This window comes from Petaurus breviceps, unplaced genomic scaffold (assembly GCF_028583685.1).
Source record: "Petaurus breviceps papuanus isolate PSGF00001 unplaced genomic scaffold, PetGlider_PUasm1.0 91041, whole genome shotgun sequence".
Classification (NCBI taxonomy): Eukaryota; Metazoa; Chordata; class Mammalia; order Diprotodontia; family Petauridae; genus Petaurus; species Petaurus breviceps.
Genome location: NW_027187400.1, coordinates 18,062,186 through 18,078,677, shown reverse-complemented (window position 1 = coordinate 18,078,677; position 16,492 = coordinate 18,062,186). Strand labels below are relative to the sequence as shown.

The 16,492-nt window shown below is 47.8% G+C and overlaps 1 protein-coding gene across 2 annotated transcripts; it reads left to right on the top strand.

The window, feature by feature from the left end:
- The first annotated feature begins 1,647 nt into the window (after positions 1-1,647).
- Positions 1,648-15,882, top strand: LOC138153930 (chloride channel protein ClC-Ka-like). Of its 2 annotated transcripts, none has more exons than XM_069078340.1 (11): positions 1,648-1,725; positions 3,534-3,642; positions 7,866-7,994; positions 9,596-9,724; positions 10,852-10,991; positions 11,122-11,199; positions 11,954-12,032; positions 13,521-13,646; positions 14,506-14,590; positions 14,847-14,948; positions 15,769-15,882. In XM_069078340.1, the coding sequence occupies exons 2-11, from the start codon at positions 3,543-3,545 to the stop codon at positions 15,866-15,868; spliced, it is 1,068 nt and encodes a 355-aa protein (XP_068934441.1). In that variant the 5' UTR covers positions 1,648-1,725; positions 3,534-3,542; the 3' UTR covers positions 15,869-15,882. The 2 variants fall into 2 exon arrangements, with proteins under 2 accessions (XP_068934441.1, XP_068934442.1); XM_069078341.1 differs by lacking the exon at positions 1,648-1,725 and adding an exon at positions 1,733-1,933.
- Positions 15,883-16,492: the final 610 nt, after the last annotated feature.

The following is a 16,492-nucleotide window of genomic DNA, read 5'->3' as shown; positions in this document are numbered from 1 at the left end:
AGGAAAAAATGGATTCAAGGCGCTTCCTACATTGTCCTGTTAGTAGGAGCTTTTCTAGGCAAGTGGCCGTGAGGCCTAATGGGTGAGACTGGCTTGGAGGCCTACCTGGGTCCTGACCTGTGTGACTGTGGCTGCTCTGCAGTGCAGTGATGGTCTGACCTCGAACCCATTCCCCCACTGTGCCCCGGCTCCACCCACCCCTGCCCCTGAAAGAGCCCTAGGCATGTCCCTTTGTCATCCTGCTTTTCTGACCTTAAGTTTTCTCATCTCTAAGGTGGGGACAATAATAGCGCCTCCTTTACAGGCCTGTTGTGAGTGTCGAGAAAGGCAGTGCACATAACATGCTTTGCAAGTTTCCTGAAAGCATTATGACAGGGCTTCAGAGACCATGGAGTCCAGCTGCTTCGCTTTCCAGATGAAGCAAATGAGCCTCACAGGAAGCCAGGGACTTGCCCAAGACCATACATGTAGAAATGTCAGAGCCCGTATTTGAACCCAGCATGGTAGAGGGAATCAGGAAGACTCATCTTCCTGAGTTCAAGTCGGGCCTCAGACACTATCTAGCTAGTAACCCTGGGCAAGTCACTTCACCCTGTGTGCCTCAGTTTCCTCATCTGTAAAATGAGCTGGACAAGGAAACAGCAAACTACTCTAGTATCTCTGCCAAGAAAACCCCAAATGGGGTCACAGAGTCAAACTTCACTGAAAAATGCCTGAGCACCAACAACATGTAAATCAGGGGTGTCTAATTCAAATAGAAACAGGGACCCCTAATTTGTACATAAGGATCCCAACCACCACATAAGGACTTAGTTAATTGCATTTTTGTTTATTTGTTAAATATTTCCCACCTACTTTTTAATCTGCTTCAGACCCCTTTGGGAGAAGTATTTGGCCTGTGGGCTGAGTAGATAATCTTATTCTGAATGAACTCGGAATAATTATACTAGGAGTATTGTGGTGGAAGGGTGGTGGGGCTGAGGAAATGTGGATATAGGTTTGATGTAGAGAAGTTTCGACTATCTGAATTATATCTGAGGGCCCTCCCAGCTCTGATATTCTGTGTTCTGAGGGCTCTCCCTACTCTGACATTCCATGTTCTAAGGACCCTCCCAGCTCTGACACTCTGTGAGCCAAATGATGCTATCATCATTCAAACAAATATCCCTCACTGCATCTGGAGCCAGAAGCCCTGCCTTAGAATCTCAGGGCTTTGCACTAATTTCCTGTGTGAGCCTGGAGGAATCCTTTCCCTTCTCTAGACCCTAGTTCCCTCCTCTGTACAATGAAGGAGATGGGCTGGAGGAGCTCTAAGCCCCCCTCCCCATCTCTGAATAAGTCCTTCTGTGAGTTGGATTATGGAGCATTTTGGCTTCCCTCTGATGCTACCTGTTGCCAGCTTCTCAGCCCCAGCCCCAGACTTGAGACTGTGTGTGCGGACTGGCTGGGCTCACTGATTCATTGCCCTCTGAAGGAGGCTCATGAACCAGACCCTCGACTTCCTACTTCTAGCTTCCTCCCTCCATGCCTACAGTAACTGCTGTGTCCTGTTCAGGTTCACTTGTCAAGGACATTCTAAATAGCCACTGTAAACTCTCCAGGCTTTGGGCAGGGGGGGCAGAGAGGGAAGAGGCTGATTGGTGGAACTCACAGCTCTCCAGGTACAGCTGAGCCAGAGGGGGAGACTCAGAGTAGAAGGTCTGTGCAGCCAGACAAAGGACAAAGGTGAGTCTGTCAGAGGTGGCCCTTTGGATGTGGGGGGCCCAAACAGGTAGGATCCCTGGGGAAGCCTGGATCTTTATGGAGTATTGTGGGATGGTGTATGTGTATGTCTGAAGTAGTATAGGGAGAAGCCTGTTTGAACATCTTTGGGGGGATCAGAGCATCTGGACCAAAATCTCCACTTTGCTGGGTCCTAGCTATGTGACTTTGGGTAAGTTCCTTCCTCTTTCTGCTTCTCCTCTCCCATAAAATGAAGGAGCTGACCTATGTGAGATCTAGGTTCCCTTCTAGAATTACAATTCCAATATTTTTTGTTCAGGAACAAGTTTATTCTCTGTGGGCAACTGAGTGAGGAGCAGTGGAAAGAAGCCTGGGAGTCAGGGATGTACCCTAGTCTTCCCTACAGAGGTTAAAGGGCAGTTGGGCAGAACTGTTCAGCCTAGGCATTGACTGCTCTCTTGCCCTTCAACACACAGCAATCTTCTGGGCAGAAGAGGGGTATCTTTTTTTATTCAGGGACCCAGTCTAGTCTCCCTTGCAGCCCTCCTCCTGCTCTAAGGGGCTCTGTAGGGTGGCCAGAGACAGCCAGGAGGCCCAATGCCCGAGGGTGAGGCAGAGGGGCCCACGGAGGTCAGGGGGCCTAGGGAACACTGCATATGACGGCTGCTCTTTCTGCTGCCAGTCTGGAGGACTTGGCCAGAGAACTCTCCCAAAGGGTGCTCCCAGACACACTACCTGCACACATATACGGGAAAAAGGCCCGTAACCCACAAGTACAAACACAGAAATGTACTCACACACATTCCCAGAGATGTCTGGCCCCTATAGACATGCGTACACACACACACCACACACATACCACACACAGCACACAAATATACACATACCACACACATCCCCACCGATGCACATACCACACACCACACACATATACACATACCACTCACAAACATACCTTATACATACCACACATATACACACACTACACACATACCACATATACGCATACCACACACACCATACACCACACACATGCACACACCACACACATATACCCATATCACACACACCCCACCCATGCACACACCACACACATATACCCATATCACACACACCCCACCCATGCACACACCACATACATATACACATACCACACACACACCCCACCCATGCACACACCACACACATATACACATACCACTCACAAACATACCTTATATACACAACACACTTACACACACTACACACACATACCACATATACCCATACCACACACACACCATACACCACACACATGCACACACACACATATAACCTTACCACACACACGCTATACACACCACCCACACACAAACACACATACAACCACATTCCCCCAGTTCTCCTGCAGCTCTGAATCCTCCTCTGTATAATATAACACATTCATGAGAGCAAGAGCTGAAATGGGCCTTGGGGAGGAAGGAATCCTAGACTCTTAGGCCAGAGCATGTCTGAGCCCCAAGGAGCCTTAGAGATGAAGACTCCAAGCCCTTCATGTTTCCTATGAGGGTCCTGAGGCCCAGAGATGGTGACTAACTGAGGCGAGAGGCAGAGTAGGTGGCCAGGTTGGTTTTCTTTCCACTTCTCCTTGAGCCCTCTGAGCTGAGTTTCAGGCTGGAGACTGGCTGAGTGGGTGCTAGGGGGTGGGATGTGAGTGGGTGGTCACTACTAGGAGAGATGGCCCACCCAGGTCAGAAGAGGAAGACCCCAACTCTCTGAGCCATAGGGAGGGGCTGGGCTGCCCAGCAGGGACTTCTTGTCTATCCACACAGGGCTCTGTGATGGAGGATCTGGTGGGGCTTCGTGAAGGGGCTTCAGGGAATCCTGTGGCCTTGCAGGAGCTATGGGGTCCCTGCCCCAGGGCTCAGCGCCGAATCAGAGGTGAGAAGCCCCTGCCTGCCAAACTCCAAGGGAGCAAGGGGGCAGGGTCATGGGCTGTCTGGGCTCTGTCTCTCCCTGACCTGGCCACTTCTCTTCCCCAGCTTGCCTTCCTCTTACCCTCCCCCTCCAGCTTATTCCCTTCCCTGCTGCCTTTTTTAGTGGCCTCTCTCTCTATCTGAGACCACCTCAGCCCCTAAAAATAGCCCCTCCCCTAGGACACAGCCTGTAATCTCAGCCCCTGAGCTGGACAGATGGGCGAGTTGCCAGCCCCCTTTCATCTGCCCCCTGTACTGTCACTGCCAAGCATCTCCTGGGAATTAGGAGAAGTGAGGCTCCCCAGCTTCCCTCTGCTGCCTGTAAGAGCAGGGAGGGAGCCACAGGTCTCTGTGTCCTTCAGAGTCAGGTGTCTCTGGCCTCTCTCCCCCTCCCCCTCCTCAACCTCATGCCCCTCCTCCTCCCACCTGCCTGCCTTGGCAGACAGCCTGGGGCTCCCACCTCTTTGGCTAGAGTTTGTGGGCACCATGGTGGGGTGGGAGGTGCTACCCCCCTCACTCACTTGTACTAATCCTTATGTGGGAAGGTTGGGGGGCACTGCAGTGGTCACTCCAGAGAGCCTTCTAGGTGTAGAGGATTATCTGAGGGGTGTGTGTGTGTGTGTGTGTGTGTGTGTGTGTGTGTGTGATAGGAGACAAGGGTCATAGGAGACAAGGCTAAGAAGCGGGGTGGCCCCACAGTGAATGCCAGGCACAGGGTTCTGAGCTGGTGCTCAGGGGCATAGTCCTGGGAGAGTTGAGCTCTTCCCTGGGGGCCCTGTCTTTGCTGGACACTGAGGTGGGGAAGATACTTCTCCTCAATGGATGGTGTCCCAGGTACTTAGCCTAAGGTTCAGGGTGAGGACAGGGAGGGAGACGGGCCTCTGGGAGAGGGAGGGAGCCTCTGGGTCCCTGGGGTAGGCAGAGGCTCCCTCTGTCTCATACCTGGTCACTGGAGCCCTGTCTCCCAATCCCTGGTCTTGGAGAGTCCACCTGGAGGGTGGGCTTTGCTTCCTTGTTTGTTTTTAGCAATAGGGTAGCAGGAGATTTATGACAAGCTGGGGCTGATACTGAGGGCCTGCCTCCTTCTTCCTCACCAGTCTATAAATATCCTATCACAGCAGTTCTCTGTGAGGTGGGGTGGAAGCAGCTGGCCACACCCATTTCCATGTAACCATAATGCCATGGCTGGCTGGGCATGGCAGCATGCTCTGGTCTGGTTCTAGCTCCCCTCGTTCATGCTCTCTGGCTCTCCTAGACCTGAGGCTGGCTAGAAATTTGCCCTGGCATAGTGCCAGCTGCTACACAACCTTCTGCTGGTGGGATGCCTCACTACACTGTTTGCTTTCTCCAGTAATACCGACTACCTCTTCCCAACCTGAGACTGGGCACCTATTTACCCTGAGGTTGGCAGGCTGTACCACCTTAACCCTGCCTTTCTCTGGTCTTCCCCCTCCCTCCCTCTGTGATTGGCCTTATCCTGACCAGATTTCTGCCTTGACATGGGGTTCATTCCTAACCCTGCCCAGGCCACTACCTTACAACAACCCCCAGATCCCTATGCCCTAAACCAAGAGTGAGAAACCTTTTCATGTTGGAAAGCCACATTAACATTTAGCTGTAATCAAATAAGGCTGCATTCAAGAAACTTCAATTGGATATACTTTAAAATGTACATTATTTTTAAAAAATATAGCTATGTACTGAATCATTAAAAAAAATGAAATCTGTTGCTTAATTTTAAAGTTAACTAACCTTTTAATGACTTGGTTGTGCCTGCTTTTTGTTGGAAAGCATTTGAATATTTGGTCGCAGAATGGAAGTTCCCATTTCAGTTGATCCTATAGATGGGTATCAGTCATTTGTGACTTTAAGAACATTTTGATGGGGTTAGTTAGGAGAATGTAGATTCATAGCAATTAGTAGTTGAAAAGCAAGGAAGCATGTTTCGGGCATGTTGCTGAAAGCATGAGAATTCTACAGCATTTTTCCATATTTCAATTGGATATTTTTTAGCATCAATGACTTCAAAATCTACTGAGATCTCAATTCCATTTGTAGTTCTTTAGGTGCCTTGGTGATATCAACTAGGTAAGGCTAAAATGCTCATTTCAGTCTGATGTTGCGATTTTCAGAGTCAGTGAACCTTTCATTGTATTCCCCAATGAATAGGTCTATAACAGCTGCATACCCTTCAGATGACTCCCATATATTATCCTGCTCATCAGTGACCTTTGCTAACTGAGGAAAATATTCATCTGAAATTTCCTTTTAAATTAAGAAATGTTTTGGGAAAAGATAGTTTTTTTTTTTTTCCAAAATGCTTGGAATTTTTGGCCACATATTATATATAGACTTAGTTTTACCTTACAAAGAAATATTCAAGTTCTTTTGATTTGACATGACATCACACAGAAATGCAGCATTCCTATAGAAATCTTCTTTCAATAATTCACATTGCTGATTCTGTTCTTTGTAAAATTTAACTATTTGTTCTCACAGAGATAAAATTTTGGCTAACACCTATCCCTGTGATAGCCAGCACACTAAAGAATGATACAGCAAATTAACACTGAATACCTCATTGTGGAGCTTTAGCATGTTACAGAACTGGTGATACCATATAGCATTTGCACAAATATAGTTAACAATGCTTATAACTTGTTGCAAAGTGTCACTTAAAATAGTAGCTATAGCATGGAGATTTTGCAGATGCAAGACACAATGAAAAGAAATGAGAGCATCTGTGTGATAAATCCTTTCTGCTTTCCTGTCGTGGAAGGTGCACCATCTGTACATATACTCACAAAATTGACCAAATTCAGTACAACATCAAGATACTTACCTTGAAAGTTGAAGATATCTATTCCCAGCGATCTATTTGTAAGAGTGCCTAACGCATATAACTCTTCTTAGCAAAGAAAATCTTTTATCATGACCCTCATGAAGTATAAAACCTGCACTCAGTCAGGAGTATCAGTTGATTCATCCAAAGCAATTGAATAATATATATTTTCCTTTTGAGGTATTGCATGAAGTTATTCTCTTAAATTGAAGCAAATTCGTGCTGCCGATCAGCATGAAAGAGGCAGTTGTTTGTACTTTGGAACGTTACGAGGGTCTAAGATCTTACAACTTTGACAATGAGTTCTTTTTTTTTTTTTTTTTAAGCAATTGGGGTTAAGTAACTTGCTCAAGGTTACACGGCCAGGTGTTTCTGGGTGGGTGCTAAGTGTCTGAGCCCGGGATTCGATCTCCAGGTCTTCTCAACACTGGAGCCGGTGCTCTTACTTGCTGTGCTACCTGGCCGCCCCGACAATGAGTTCTTTCACAATTTCTACGTCACTGAATGGCTTCCCTTTTCCTTTCGAGTATACAAGCTGTTTTATAAGTTATTTTGGCAGCATTATTTCTGGGTCTTATTGCCGCTTGAAAGAATTCTTTTTGCTTTTGCTTTTTATCTTTTAATGTCTGCAGTACAACTTTTTCACGCTTGTTCCTCTAATTTAAAATATCTGTGGTCCTTAAGAGCGTTATAATGCTGATGAACATTGAATTTCTTTAATGTTGATATTGCAGTATCACAAAGTAAGCAAGTCATCTGGTATTAGCAGAAACAAGATAATACTGAAATTCCCAGTCATTTAAAAAATCTGTTTTCTTCCTTCACTGTTCTCTTGGCCTTCTTTGACATGATGGGCTGTTAAGCAAACAGAATTAAAAAATACTGCTGAGCTGTGCAACTATTCACAAATTCCACTTCCAACAGGAACACAGTGCACCATTGTCGAAAGCTGCTAACAGACCAGCCTACTCAACCCAAATTAATTCCGACCAACCAGCCTTGTGTGGTAATGGTGCCAGTCAGGTGGGGGGAAGTTAGAACTAAATCATGAGCACAGAAGTTGTCAATTGAGCCCTTATGGGAATTGTGCTGGTCAATCCAGGAGGATTATTTCGTTGAAACATTTTATTCTTTGGTATTTTAAATACATGCATTTAAAAAATGAAATAAAAATATAAAATATGAACAATAAAAATGGGTTAATAAAAAATAAGAGAATGTATTTTGTAAAATTTTAATTCAATCAAAAGGCCATATGTAAGGACCAAATGTGGCCTTAAGGTTGCAGGTTTCCCACCCCTGCCCTGAATGTTCTAACTTTGACACAGCCTCTTCCATCTTGGCAGGCTTCCTGGAGAGAGTGAAGAGACAGCTCTTCCGGGTGGGTGAAGATTGGTATTTCTTGGTTGGTCTAGGAGTGATCATGGGCCTTATCAGCTTCGCCATGAACTTCGTTGTCTCCAGGATCGTCAATGGTAACCATGGGTATTGCCAGCCTGAGCAACCTGGTCCTTTTATATCTGTAAAATAAAGGAGAGGTCCTGGCCCAGGGGTATCAGCAATGCCAGCAGGTTGTCTGGGATGGGGAGAAGTGTCATATCCTCCTTCCCATAGCTGCATACCCCTTCTTCCTCTTCCTTTTTACTACCTCCCTATAGGAAATTCTCGCCATGCCCTTCCGGAAGAATGGTTATGGTAAATTCAGAGTCAAAGAATGTTGGATCTTGGACGGCCCCTAGAACAAAGAATGTCAGAGCTGGGAGGGACCTTAGAGCACAAAATGTCAGGGTTGAAAGGGTCCTTACAACTCAGGATGTCAGAGTTGGAACGGCCCTTAGGACAGAGCACGTCAGAGCTAAGAGGGACCTTAGAGCAGAAAATATTAGAGCTAAGAGGGTACTTAGGACAGAGAATGTCAGAGGTGGGAAGATCCTTAGAGTAGAGAATGTCAGAGCTGAGAGGGATCTAAGAACAGAGAATATTACAACTGAGAGGGACCTAAGAAGAGAGAATATCAGAGCTGGGAGAACCCTTAGAACACAGGATGTCAGAGCTGGGAGGACCATTAGAATAGACAATGTCAGAGCTGGGAAGGCCTTAGAACACAGGATATCAGAGCTGGGAGGGCCTTAGAACACAGGATGTCCGAGGTGGGAGGGACCTTAGAACAGAGAATGTTAGAATCCAGAATATTAGTGGCCCTGGTTGCACTGATTAGATACAGTCTGTCTGTCCACTCTGGGCTTATTAGTGTACATGCAGGGATGTGGGGGCAGGCTGTTGGTTTAACTTCTGGATGCCAGATGACAGGAAGGACAATGACAAATTTGGCCCCATTCATCAGTAGGTAAGCAGGGTGGTAGGAGGACTGGAGACCATGTCATGGGAGAAGAGTTTGAAGGAAGTAGGAGTGGAAGGCTTAGGGAAAAGAAGATTTAGGAAGGACAGGAAGTTGTCCAATGGAAAAGGGATTCAGTTTATTCTGTTTGGTCCCTGAGGGCAGACGAAGTTTGCAAGTGGTTGGAAGTTCACTGAAGCAGATTTACTGGATGTAAGGAAAACTTGCTAACCACCAGACCTGTCTCAAAGCAGAATAGGCAGCCTTGGGTAGGGCGGGCAGTGAAGTCTTCAGACAGTGGTTGCTCAACCACTTGGCCAAGGACATTGTAGGGGAAATTCCTCTCCAGCTAGGGGCTTGACTAAATGACCCCTGAGGACCTAATTGATGCAGAGACTGTGTAACCTCAGAACACAGAATGTCCAAAGTGGCCAAACTCCTTCATTTTATGGAGGAGGAAACAGACTCAGACAAGGCAAGTGACTTTCTCAAAGTCACTCTTGAAGTCATCAGCAAACACCCCCATCTTGAGAGGAAAGCTGACCATATCTTCTGGTGATCACCCACTGTCCCCAACCCCAACCGAGACCCTCTCCTTGGTGACTCTGGACACTGACTCGCCCACTCCAGCCAGGAGCTCGGGGACATTCCCATGAATGGCAGGCAGGGCATCTTCCAAACACTACACTGGGGTTGGCAAGGCCTTTTGGCCCTGCAACCCCTGTGGTCCTCTCTTAGCACACATGTGGCTGTATCGAGAAATCGGGGACAACCATCTTCTCCACTACCTCTCTTGGACTGTGTATCCCATAGCCTTGGTCTCCTTCTCCACTGGCTTTTCCCAGAGCATCACCCCTTTCTCTGGAGGTAAGAGCCATGGCCTGAAGTTCTTTTTCTCCAGGGCAGAAGACAATAACAACAGTAACAGTAATGGGTATTCTCAGGCATTACACAATGCTTCCTTCATAATAACTCTGTGAAGAAGGCAGTATAAGCTTTTTTTTTTTTTAAACAGAGGAGGAAACAGGCTCAGGGAAGATCAGTGGATTATCCAGGGTTATTAGCTAATGAGTGTTCAAGCTAGGATCCCAACTCACGTGTCCAGATTCTAGGCTCAATAGAGCTCATGCTCCTTCCTACCCCATGCTATCCTTGCACTGGTAGTATCTTGAATTTCTAACTTGGTTTATACTTTTCCAAGTGCTGTCCAATACTTCATCTCAATGAAGGAGATCACATAGATATCATTATCTCCAACCTACACATGGATAAAGTGAGGCTGGGGAGATGGGGGGGAGGAGGACAAGATTTACCCAAGAGAAGACCATATATTGATTTAGTAGCAGGGCCAGGACTAGAATTCAGGTCTCTTGACTTTTTTACACACATCTACAGCATCATGATGGATGGTATTGGGGTGGGGGCCCTGACCAAGGTGATACCCTGACTTGGGGTATGAAGTTAGAAGGCCTCAGAAATGAAAGAGGCCTAGTGGCAGCTGCCTATGAAGGAAGCCCTGGGTGTCTGCTTTAATCAGAGACCCCAGATTCAAAACCAGGCTCTGCCAGTTATTTGTGTGACCCTGGCAAGTCATTTATCTCTCTGGGTCTCAGTGTCTTCATCTATGAAGTGAGGAGGGATAGATCACAGGACCATAGCTATGGATCGAAAAGAACCTCAGAGGCCATCTAGTCCAACCCCCTCATTTTACAGTTGAAGAAACTGAGGCGCAAAGTGGTCGAGTATTAGAGGTAGCATTTGAATACAAGTCCTTGGATTGGAGAGCCCATACCACACAGCCTTCCTGTGATTATGGGTTGGTGGGGGTGGGGGAGAAACGGGGAGAGGATAGGGAATTGGAAGATACTAGCTTCAGCTCTACTAGTTTTTCTTCTGCATATATGACCAGTAGATAGAGTCTTCCAGACTTGTTGATCCTGGTAGCCCAATAAAACCATTTGATTCTCTCTTACTTCCATTCTCCCTGCTATTAGGCTCTGGAATCTCAGAACTGAAGGTCATTATATCTGGTGTAGTCCTGGAGGATTACCTAGACATCAAGAACTTTGGTGCCAAAGTGGTGGGCCTCACCTGCACCTTGGCCTCTGGCAGCACCATCTTTCTTGGCAAAGTGGTATGTGCCCCTAGGGTAGGGATGGATGGGAGGGCAGGGAACAGTTTATATGCCTCGGGGATGAGAGTGGGGCTGCCTGGCAGGTGGCTGTGCCTACAGTCTGTGCTCATCTACCCCTTCTTCCTCCCAGGGCCCCTTCACACATATTAGCTGCATGCTTGCTGCCTACCTGGGCAAGGTTCGAGTTTCAGCCCTTGGAGAGTATGAGGTAAGGTCTGCGGCTGTGGGGGAGGGGGTGCAATGCTCAACTTATCAGTGGTTTGGCTCTCTGCTCCACAAATCCCTGGGCTCTGGCTGAAGAGTCTGGGAAAGATTGGAAAAGTAGAAACTACAAAATCATATTAGTCTGAGGTCTTGTCCAGCTCTGACGTTCTATGTCCTAAGGCCCCTCCCAGCTCTGACATCCTGTGTTCTAAGGCCCCTCCCAGCTCTGACATCCTGTGTTCTAAGGGCCCTTCCTGGCCTGACATTTTCTATTCTAGTGTTCTCTGACATTTTGTGCTCTGGGGTCCCTTCTCTATTCTAAGATCTTTTACAGCTTTGACTTTCTTCTAACGTCCCTCTCAGCTCTGACATTCTCTGCTCTTCCAACATTTCTTCCTGCCTGGACATTCAATATTCTAATGTCCCTTTTGTTGTTGATCAGTTCTTGAGTCCCGTCTGATCCTCCATGACCCCATGCCAGGCCATGGTCTTGTCCAGTATCTCCCCATATCTGTCCAGATTCATCTCACCCTCTGCCATCCCCTGTTCCTTTTGCCTTCAGACTTTCCCAACATCAGGGCATTTTCAATGAGTTCTGCTCTCATTATGTAGCCTCAGTACATCAGCGTCAGCATAAACATCCCTTTTTGCTCTGGTTTTGAAAGAGTCTTTGGGTGGGGACATTCAGAAGTGGAAGACATTTGGAAGCCAGGAAAGGGACAGGACCAGCAGGTCCCAAGGTCTGTCTTTCTTCTCAGAACAAGATCAAGCAGAATGAGCTGTTGGTGGCTGGCGCAGCAGTGGGTGTGGCCACTGTCTTTGGGGCACCCATCAGTGGTGAGGCCTGAGCTTGCCCCTCCCCCAGCCCTGGGCCCTTCCCATTGGGTTTTACTCCCTTTGTCCAGGCCCCTTCCGCTCCAACATCCATGGGCTCCCATCTCTTGGTTTTCCCGACCCTAGGGCGGAATGGACATTCAAACTCCTACCCTTGCCCCACTGCCTGGTGTCCTGGTTGAGTCAAGCTAATGGATAGGTATATGCTTCAGAAGCCTCTGCAGGAGACAGAGAAAGGAAAGTTCAAGCCTCAGTTCCTAAAGTGTTTATGATCTAATTGGGGGAGATAAGACAAGAAAGCCATCGGGAAACAATATAACACAGCATTAGAAGTAAACTATTAGAACATTAGGGGCAGGTAGCTGGTGGCATAGTGCAAAGAGCTCTGGCCCTGGAGTTAGGAGACTTGTTTCTCTGAGTTCAAATCAGAAAAAAGACATAGGCGGTGTGACCCTGGGCAAGTCACTTTACCCCATTGGCCTCAGTTTCCTCATGTGTAAAATGGGCTGGAGAAGGAAATGGCAAACCAGCATTTTTGCCAGGAAAACCCGAATGGGGTCACAGAGTCAGACGTGACTGAACAACAACACTACAACTGGGCACTACATTAGGTGGTTCAGACTCTGAGGGCTTTAGAAATTCAGAGAATGACGAATGAGGCCCATTGCTGTTACCCTTTCCAAAGCACTCTCCCCACATGCCTGTGGAACTGATGGTGAAAGGATTATTATCCCCATCTTACAGATGAGGAGGCTGAGGCCCAGAGCATCTAAATTGGACAGCTGGGAATCAGAGTCCCCAGAGTCAAATCCTCACTCTGTTTGTGTGGCCTTGGGCATATCCTTCTCTCTGGGCCTCAGTCTCCTCACCTGAAAAGAAGAGGGTTGGACTTTAAGACTCCTACAGCCCCTTCCAGGTCAGCATCTATGGTCCTGTGAGCCTATGGCTTCTCCAGGTTGCTCTGATAGTGAGTAGCAGAGCTGAGATTTAATCCCAGGGCCTCTGAGTCCGGATGCAGAGGAGAAGTGGACTTCCCTAAGGTCACACTTCTAAATAGCAGAGAGCTGGTCAGCTTTGGAGTCAGAGGACCTGGGTTCAAGTCCTGGTTCATCTCTTTAGGCCTCAGTTTCCTCATCTCTAAAATGATGGGGTTCAATTTGATGACCTCCAAAGTGACTTAGAACTCTAAATCTATGACTTTACATTCCCACCCATATCTCCTGACTCTAGGCTCAGGACTCTGTCTGCTACACTTTGAACAGGGGTTAATCAGGGAGGGTTTCCTGGAGAAGGTGGGATTTGAGGTAGTCTAGGTTCTCTATTCCTTTTTGGTCAAGGAAAGTCCATTCTGGGAGTGAGCAGGGAAAGGGGCAAAGAGGCTTCCCCTTGCAGCTGGGAACTCCAGCTGGGGTGGGGGTGGGGGTGTCATTAGCCATCAGGCCTGGTGGAGAGGCTGGGCTGAACCTCTGATGGCTTCTCCTCCCCACACAGGGGTCCTGTTCAGCATTGAGGTCATGTCCTCCCACTTTGCTGTCTGGGATTACTGGAGGGGCTTTTTCTCTGCGGTCTGTGGGGCCTTTGTGTTTCGACTCCTGGCTGTCTTCAACAGTGAGCAAGGTGAGTGGAACCTGGACGTCCTCCTAGGAGAACCTTTTTGTAAACAACTCAAAGGCTCCATGTTCTGGATAGCTGGAGGGGTTTCTGCTCCACTGCCTCTAGGGCCTTCTTCAAGCATGTGGAAAAGGCATTTGACTTGGATCTTCATGGGTCCAGAAGGTAGAACCAGGAGCAATGAATGAATGAAAGTGACAAAGAGGCCCACTGAGGTTTGATGTCAAGGAAAATGTCTTAACCCTTAGGGTTAGCTCCAAGAGGAATGGGATGCCTTGTGGAAGGCAGGTAGTGAGTTCCCCATCCTTAGAGCTCTTTAAGCAGAATCTAAACATGAGTTCTTGCTGAGGACATAGTAGAAGGGTTATCTGTTGAGATATTTAAGTTGAATTAGGTATTTTCTAAGATGATGCTGGGCCTGGAGTCAGGCAGGCTCATCTTCCTGAGTTCAAATCTGGCCTCAGACCTTTCCTAACTGTCTGAACCTGGGCAAGTCACTTAACCTTGTCTGCCTCAATTTCCTCATCTGTAAAATGATCTGGGGAAGGAAATGGCAAACCACTCATGTATCTTTGATAAGAAAATCCCAAATGGGATCATGGAGAATCAGCCACAACTGAAAAGTGATGGAATAATAGCATGGTTCACCCCAGCTTTGAGATTCTGTGACTCTATAGGAAGAGTGGGTCACAAGGTCAATAGGAATAAGTTATACAAGGCCTTAAATGTCAGGCTAAGAGCTTTGGAGGCTTCATGCTCAGAAGGAAATACCCTTGAAGGGGCTTGAGAAGTGGGGGTGTGGAGGCAAGGTAGAGTAAGCTAAGGAACTGATGTACGATTCCTTTTTCCTCCATCTTTCCCCCAGAGACCATCACCCCCCTCTTCAAGACTAGATTCCGAGTCGATATACCCTATGACCTCCCAGAAATCTTCTTCTTTGTACTGCTTGGGTGAGTAGGTACAAAAAGGGCTAGAGACCCAGAAGCATGAGTGGGCCCTTGAGTGGGCATGGGGATTTCCATTTTCATGGGGGCCCCTGGCACGCCGGTCCCCCCTTTCCTCAAAAAAGAACTATACTGTTACCCCCAGACTCTACAGATACAAGTGGATGGTAGTCTTGCTGTCTTATTTCTGGGGTCCCCAGGCAGGGAGAGGGGCAGGGCATCTGAGTTGGACTTCAGGGTTTCTCTTGCCCTCTCCTTCCAGGTTTGTCTGTGGGATTGTGAGCTGTGCCTATGTCTTTGGCCATCGACGTTTTGCGTTGTTTGTTCAGACAAACTGGATCACCAAAAAACTGCTTGCAACAGAGTATGCAGGGGCTGTCAGCAGTTGGGTGGATAATGTTTCTTGCTACAACTCTTCCTGACCACTCATCCACTACCCTGGGCCCCTTCCCCAATTTTGAGTCCTTAGCCCTGATGATCAGGCCTTACTCTAGGACTAAGATCAATGAATCAATCGATATTTATTAAGTGCCTACAAAACTTATACTTTGGCCACATGATGAAAAGATGGGACTCATTGGAAAAAATGCTGATGTTGGGAAAAATTGAAGGCAAAAGGAAAAGGGAATGGAAGAGGATGAGATGGTTGGATAGTGTTGTGGAAGCAAGGAACATGAGCTTGGACAGACTTTGGGAGACAGAGGATAGAGGGGCCTGGGGTGCCATGGTCCATGAAGGGGGGACACAACTGAGCCAGTGAACAAAAACAAAAGCACCTACTATGAGCTAGGCTCTGTCCAAGTGCTGGGGATAGAACCAGGCATAAAATGTCCCTGCCCTCAAGAAGCTTCCATTTAATGGGAGAAGAGATCTGCAAAATGGGGTGAGGTGGAACATGCCCAGTCAACAAGGTTTATTAAGTGTTTACTCTGTGCCAAGTCTTGTACAAAGAAGAACAAAAACAGAGTTCCTGCCTTCAGGGAGGTTACATTCAAACGGGGGTGGGGGTGGGGAGAGACAAAAACTCCAGGTAGATGCAGGATCTATACAGAAGAGAAGGAAGGCACCCTGAGAAAGGAATCATTAGGACAGTGTAAGACTGCCCCTCACTCCCACCATCCCCTCTCTGGCCCTGGATGGGGGATAGTATGTACTGATCCTGGCTGCCTTTCTCTCCCTTCCAGCAAACCTGTGTACTCAGCCCTGGTGGCCCTGATTCTGGCCTCCATCACCTACCCACACAGCCTGGGGAGATTCATGGCCTCCAGGGTAAGAGGGAAATGAGGGGGCAGAGCTAGGTCCCCTCAGTCTAAGTCCAGTGCTTTCCCCCCTCCATCTCACCAGAGAGAAGTAGAAGCAAGGCTGTCTGCCCTCAAAGAGCTTACAGTCTAGATGGGGAGACAGGACTCCCAGGCACCACCTACAGCACAGAGTGAGTGCTCAGTGCCCAGGGAGGGGAGGAGAAGGAAAGAAGCCACTATGTGTCAGGCCTTGTGCTCAGCCCTTTCTAAACATTATCTCATCTGATCCTCACAACAACCCTGTGAAGTAGATGTTCTTATTATCTCTGTGTTACCATTGAGGAAACTGAGGCAGGCCGAGGTAGAGTGGCTTCTCCAGGATCACACAGCTAGTAAGTGTCTGAGGCTGGATTTGAACTCAGGTCTTCCTGCCTCCAGGACCAGTGCTCTAACCACTATGAAACCAGCTGCTTCTGGGTGAGAGGGGCACAGACATTGATTGGTATAATAGTTCAGAGGAGGTCAAGGTTACAATGGGCAGGGGTCAGCAGGAGAGGACAGGGAAGGCTCCTTGGACCAGTTTGGAGGCTTTGGGTAGGAGAGAGCAGTGGTGGGGAGCAGGGAAGGACATCTATGAGAATTATTACTCCCATGTCCACCCCCAGTT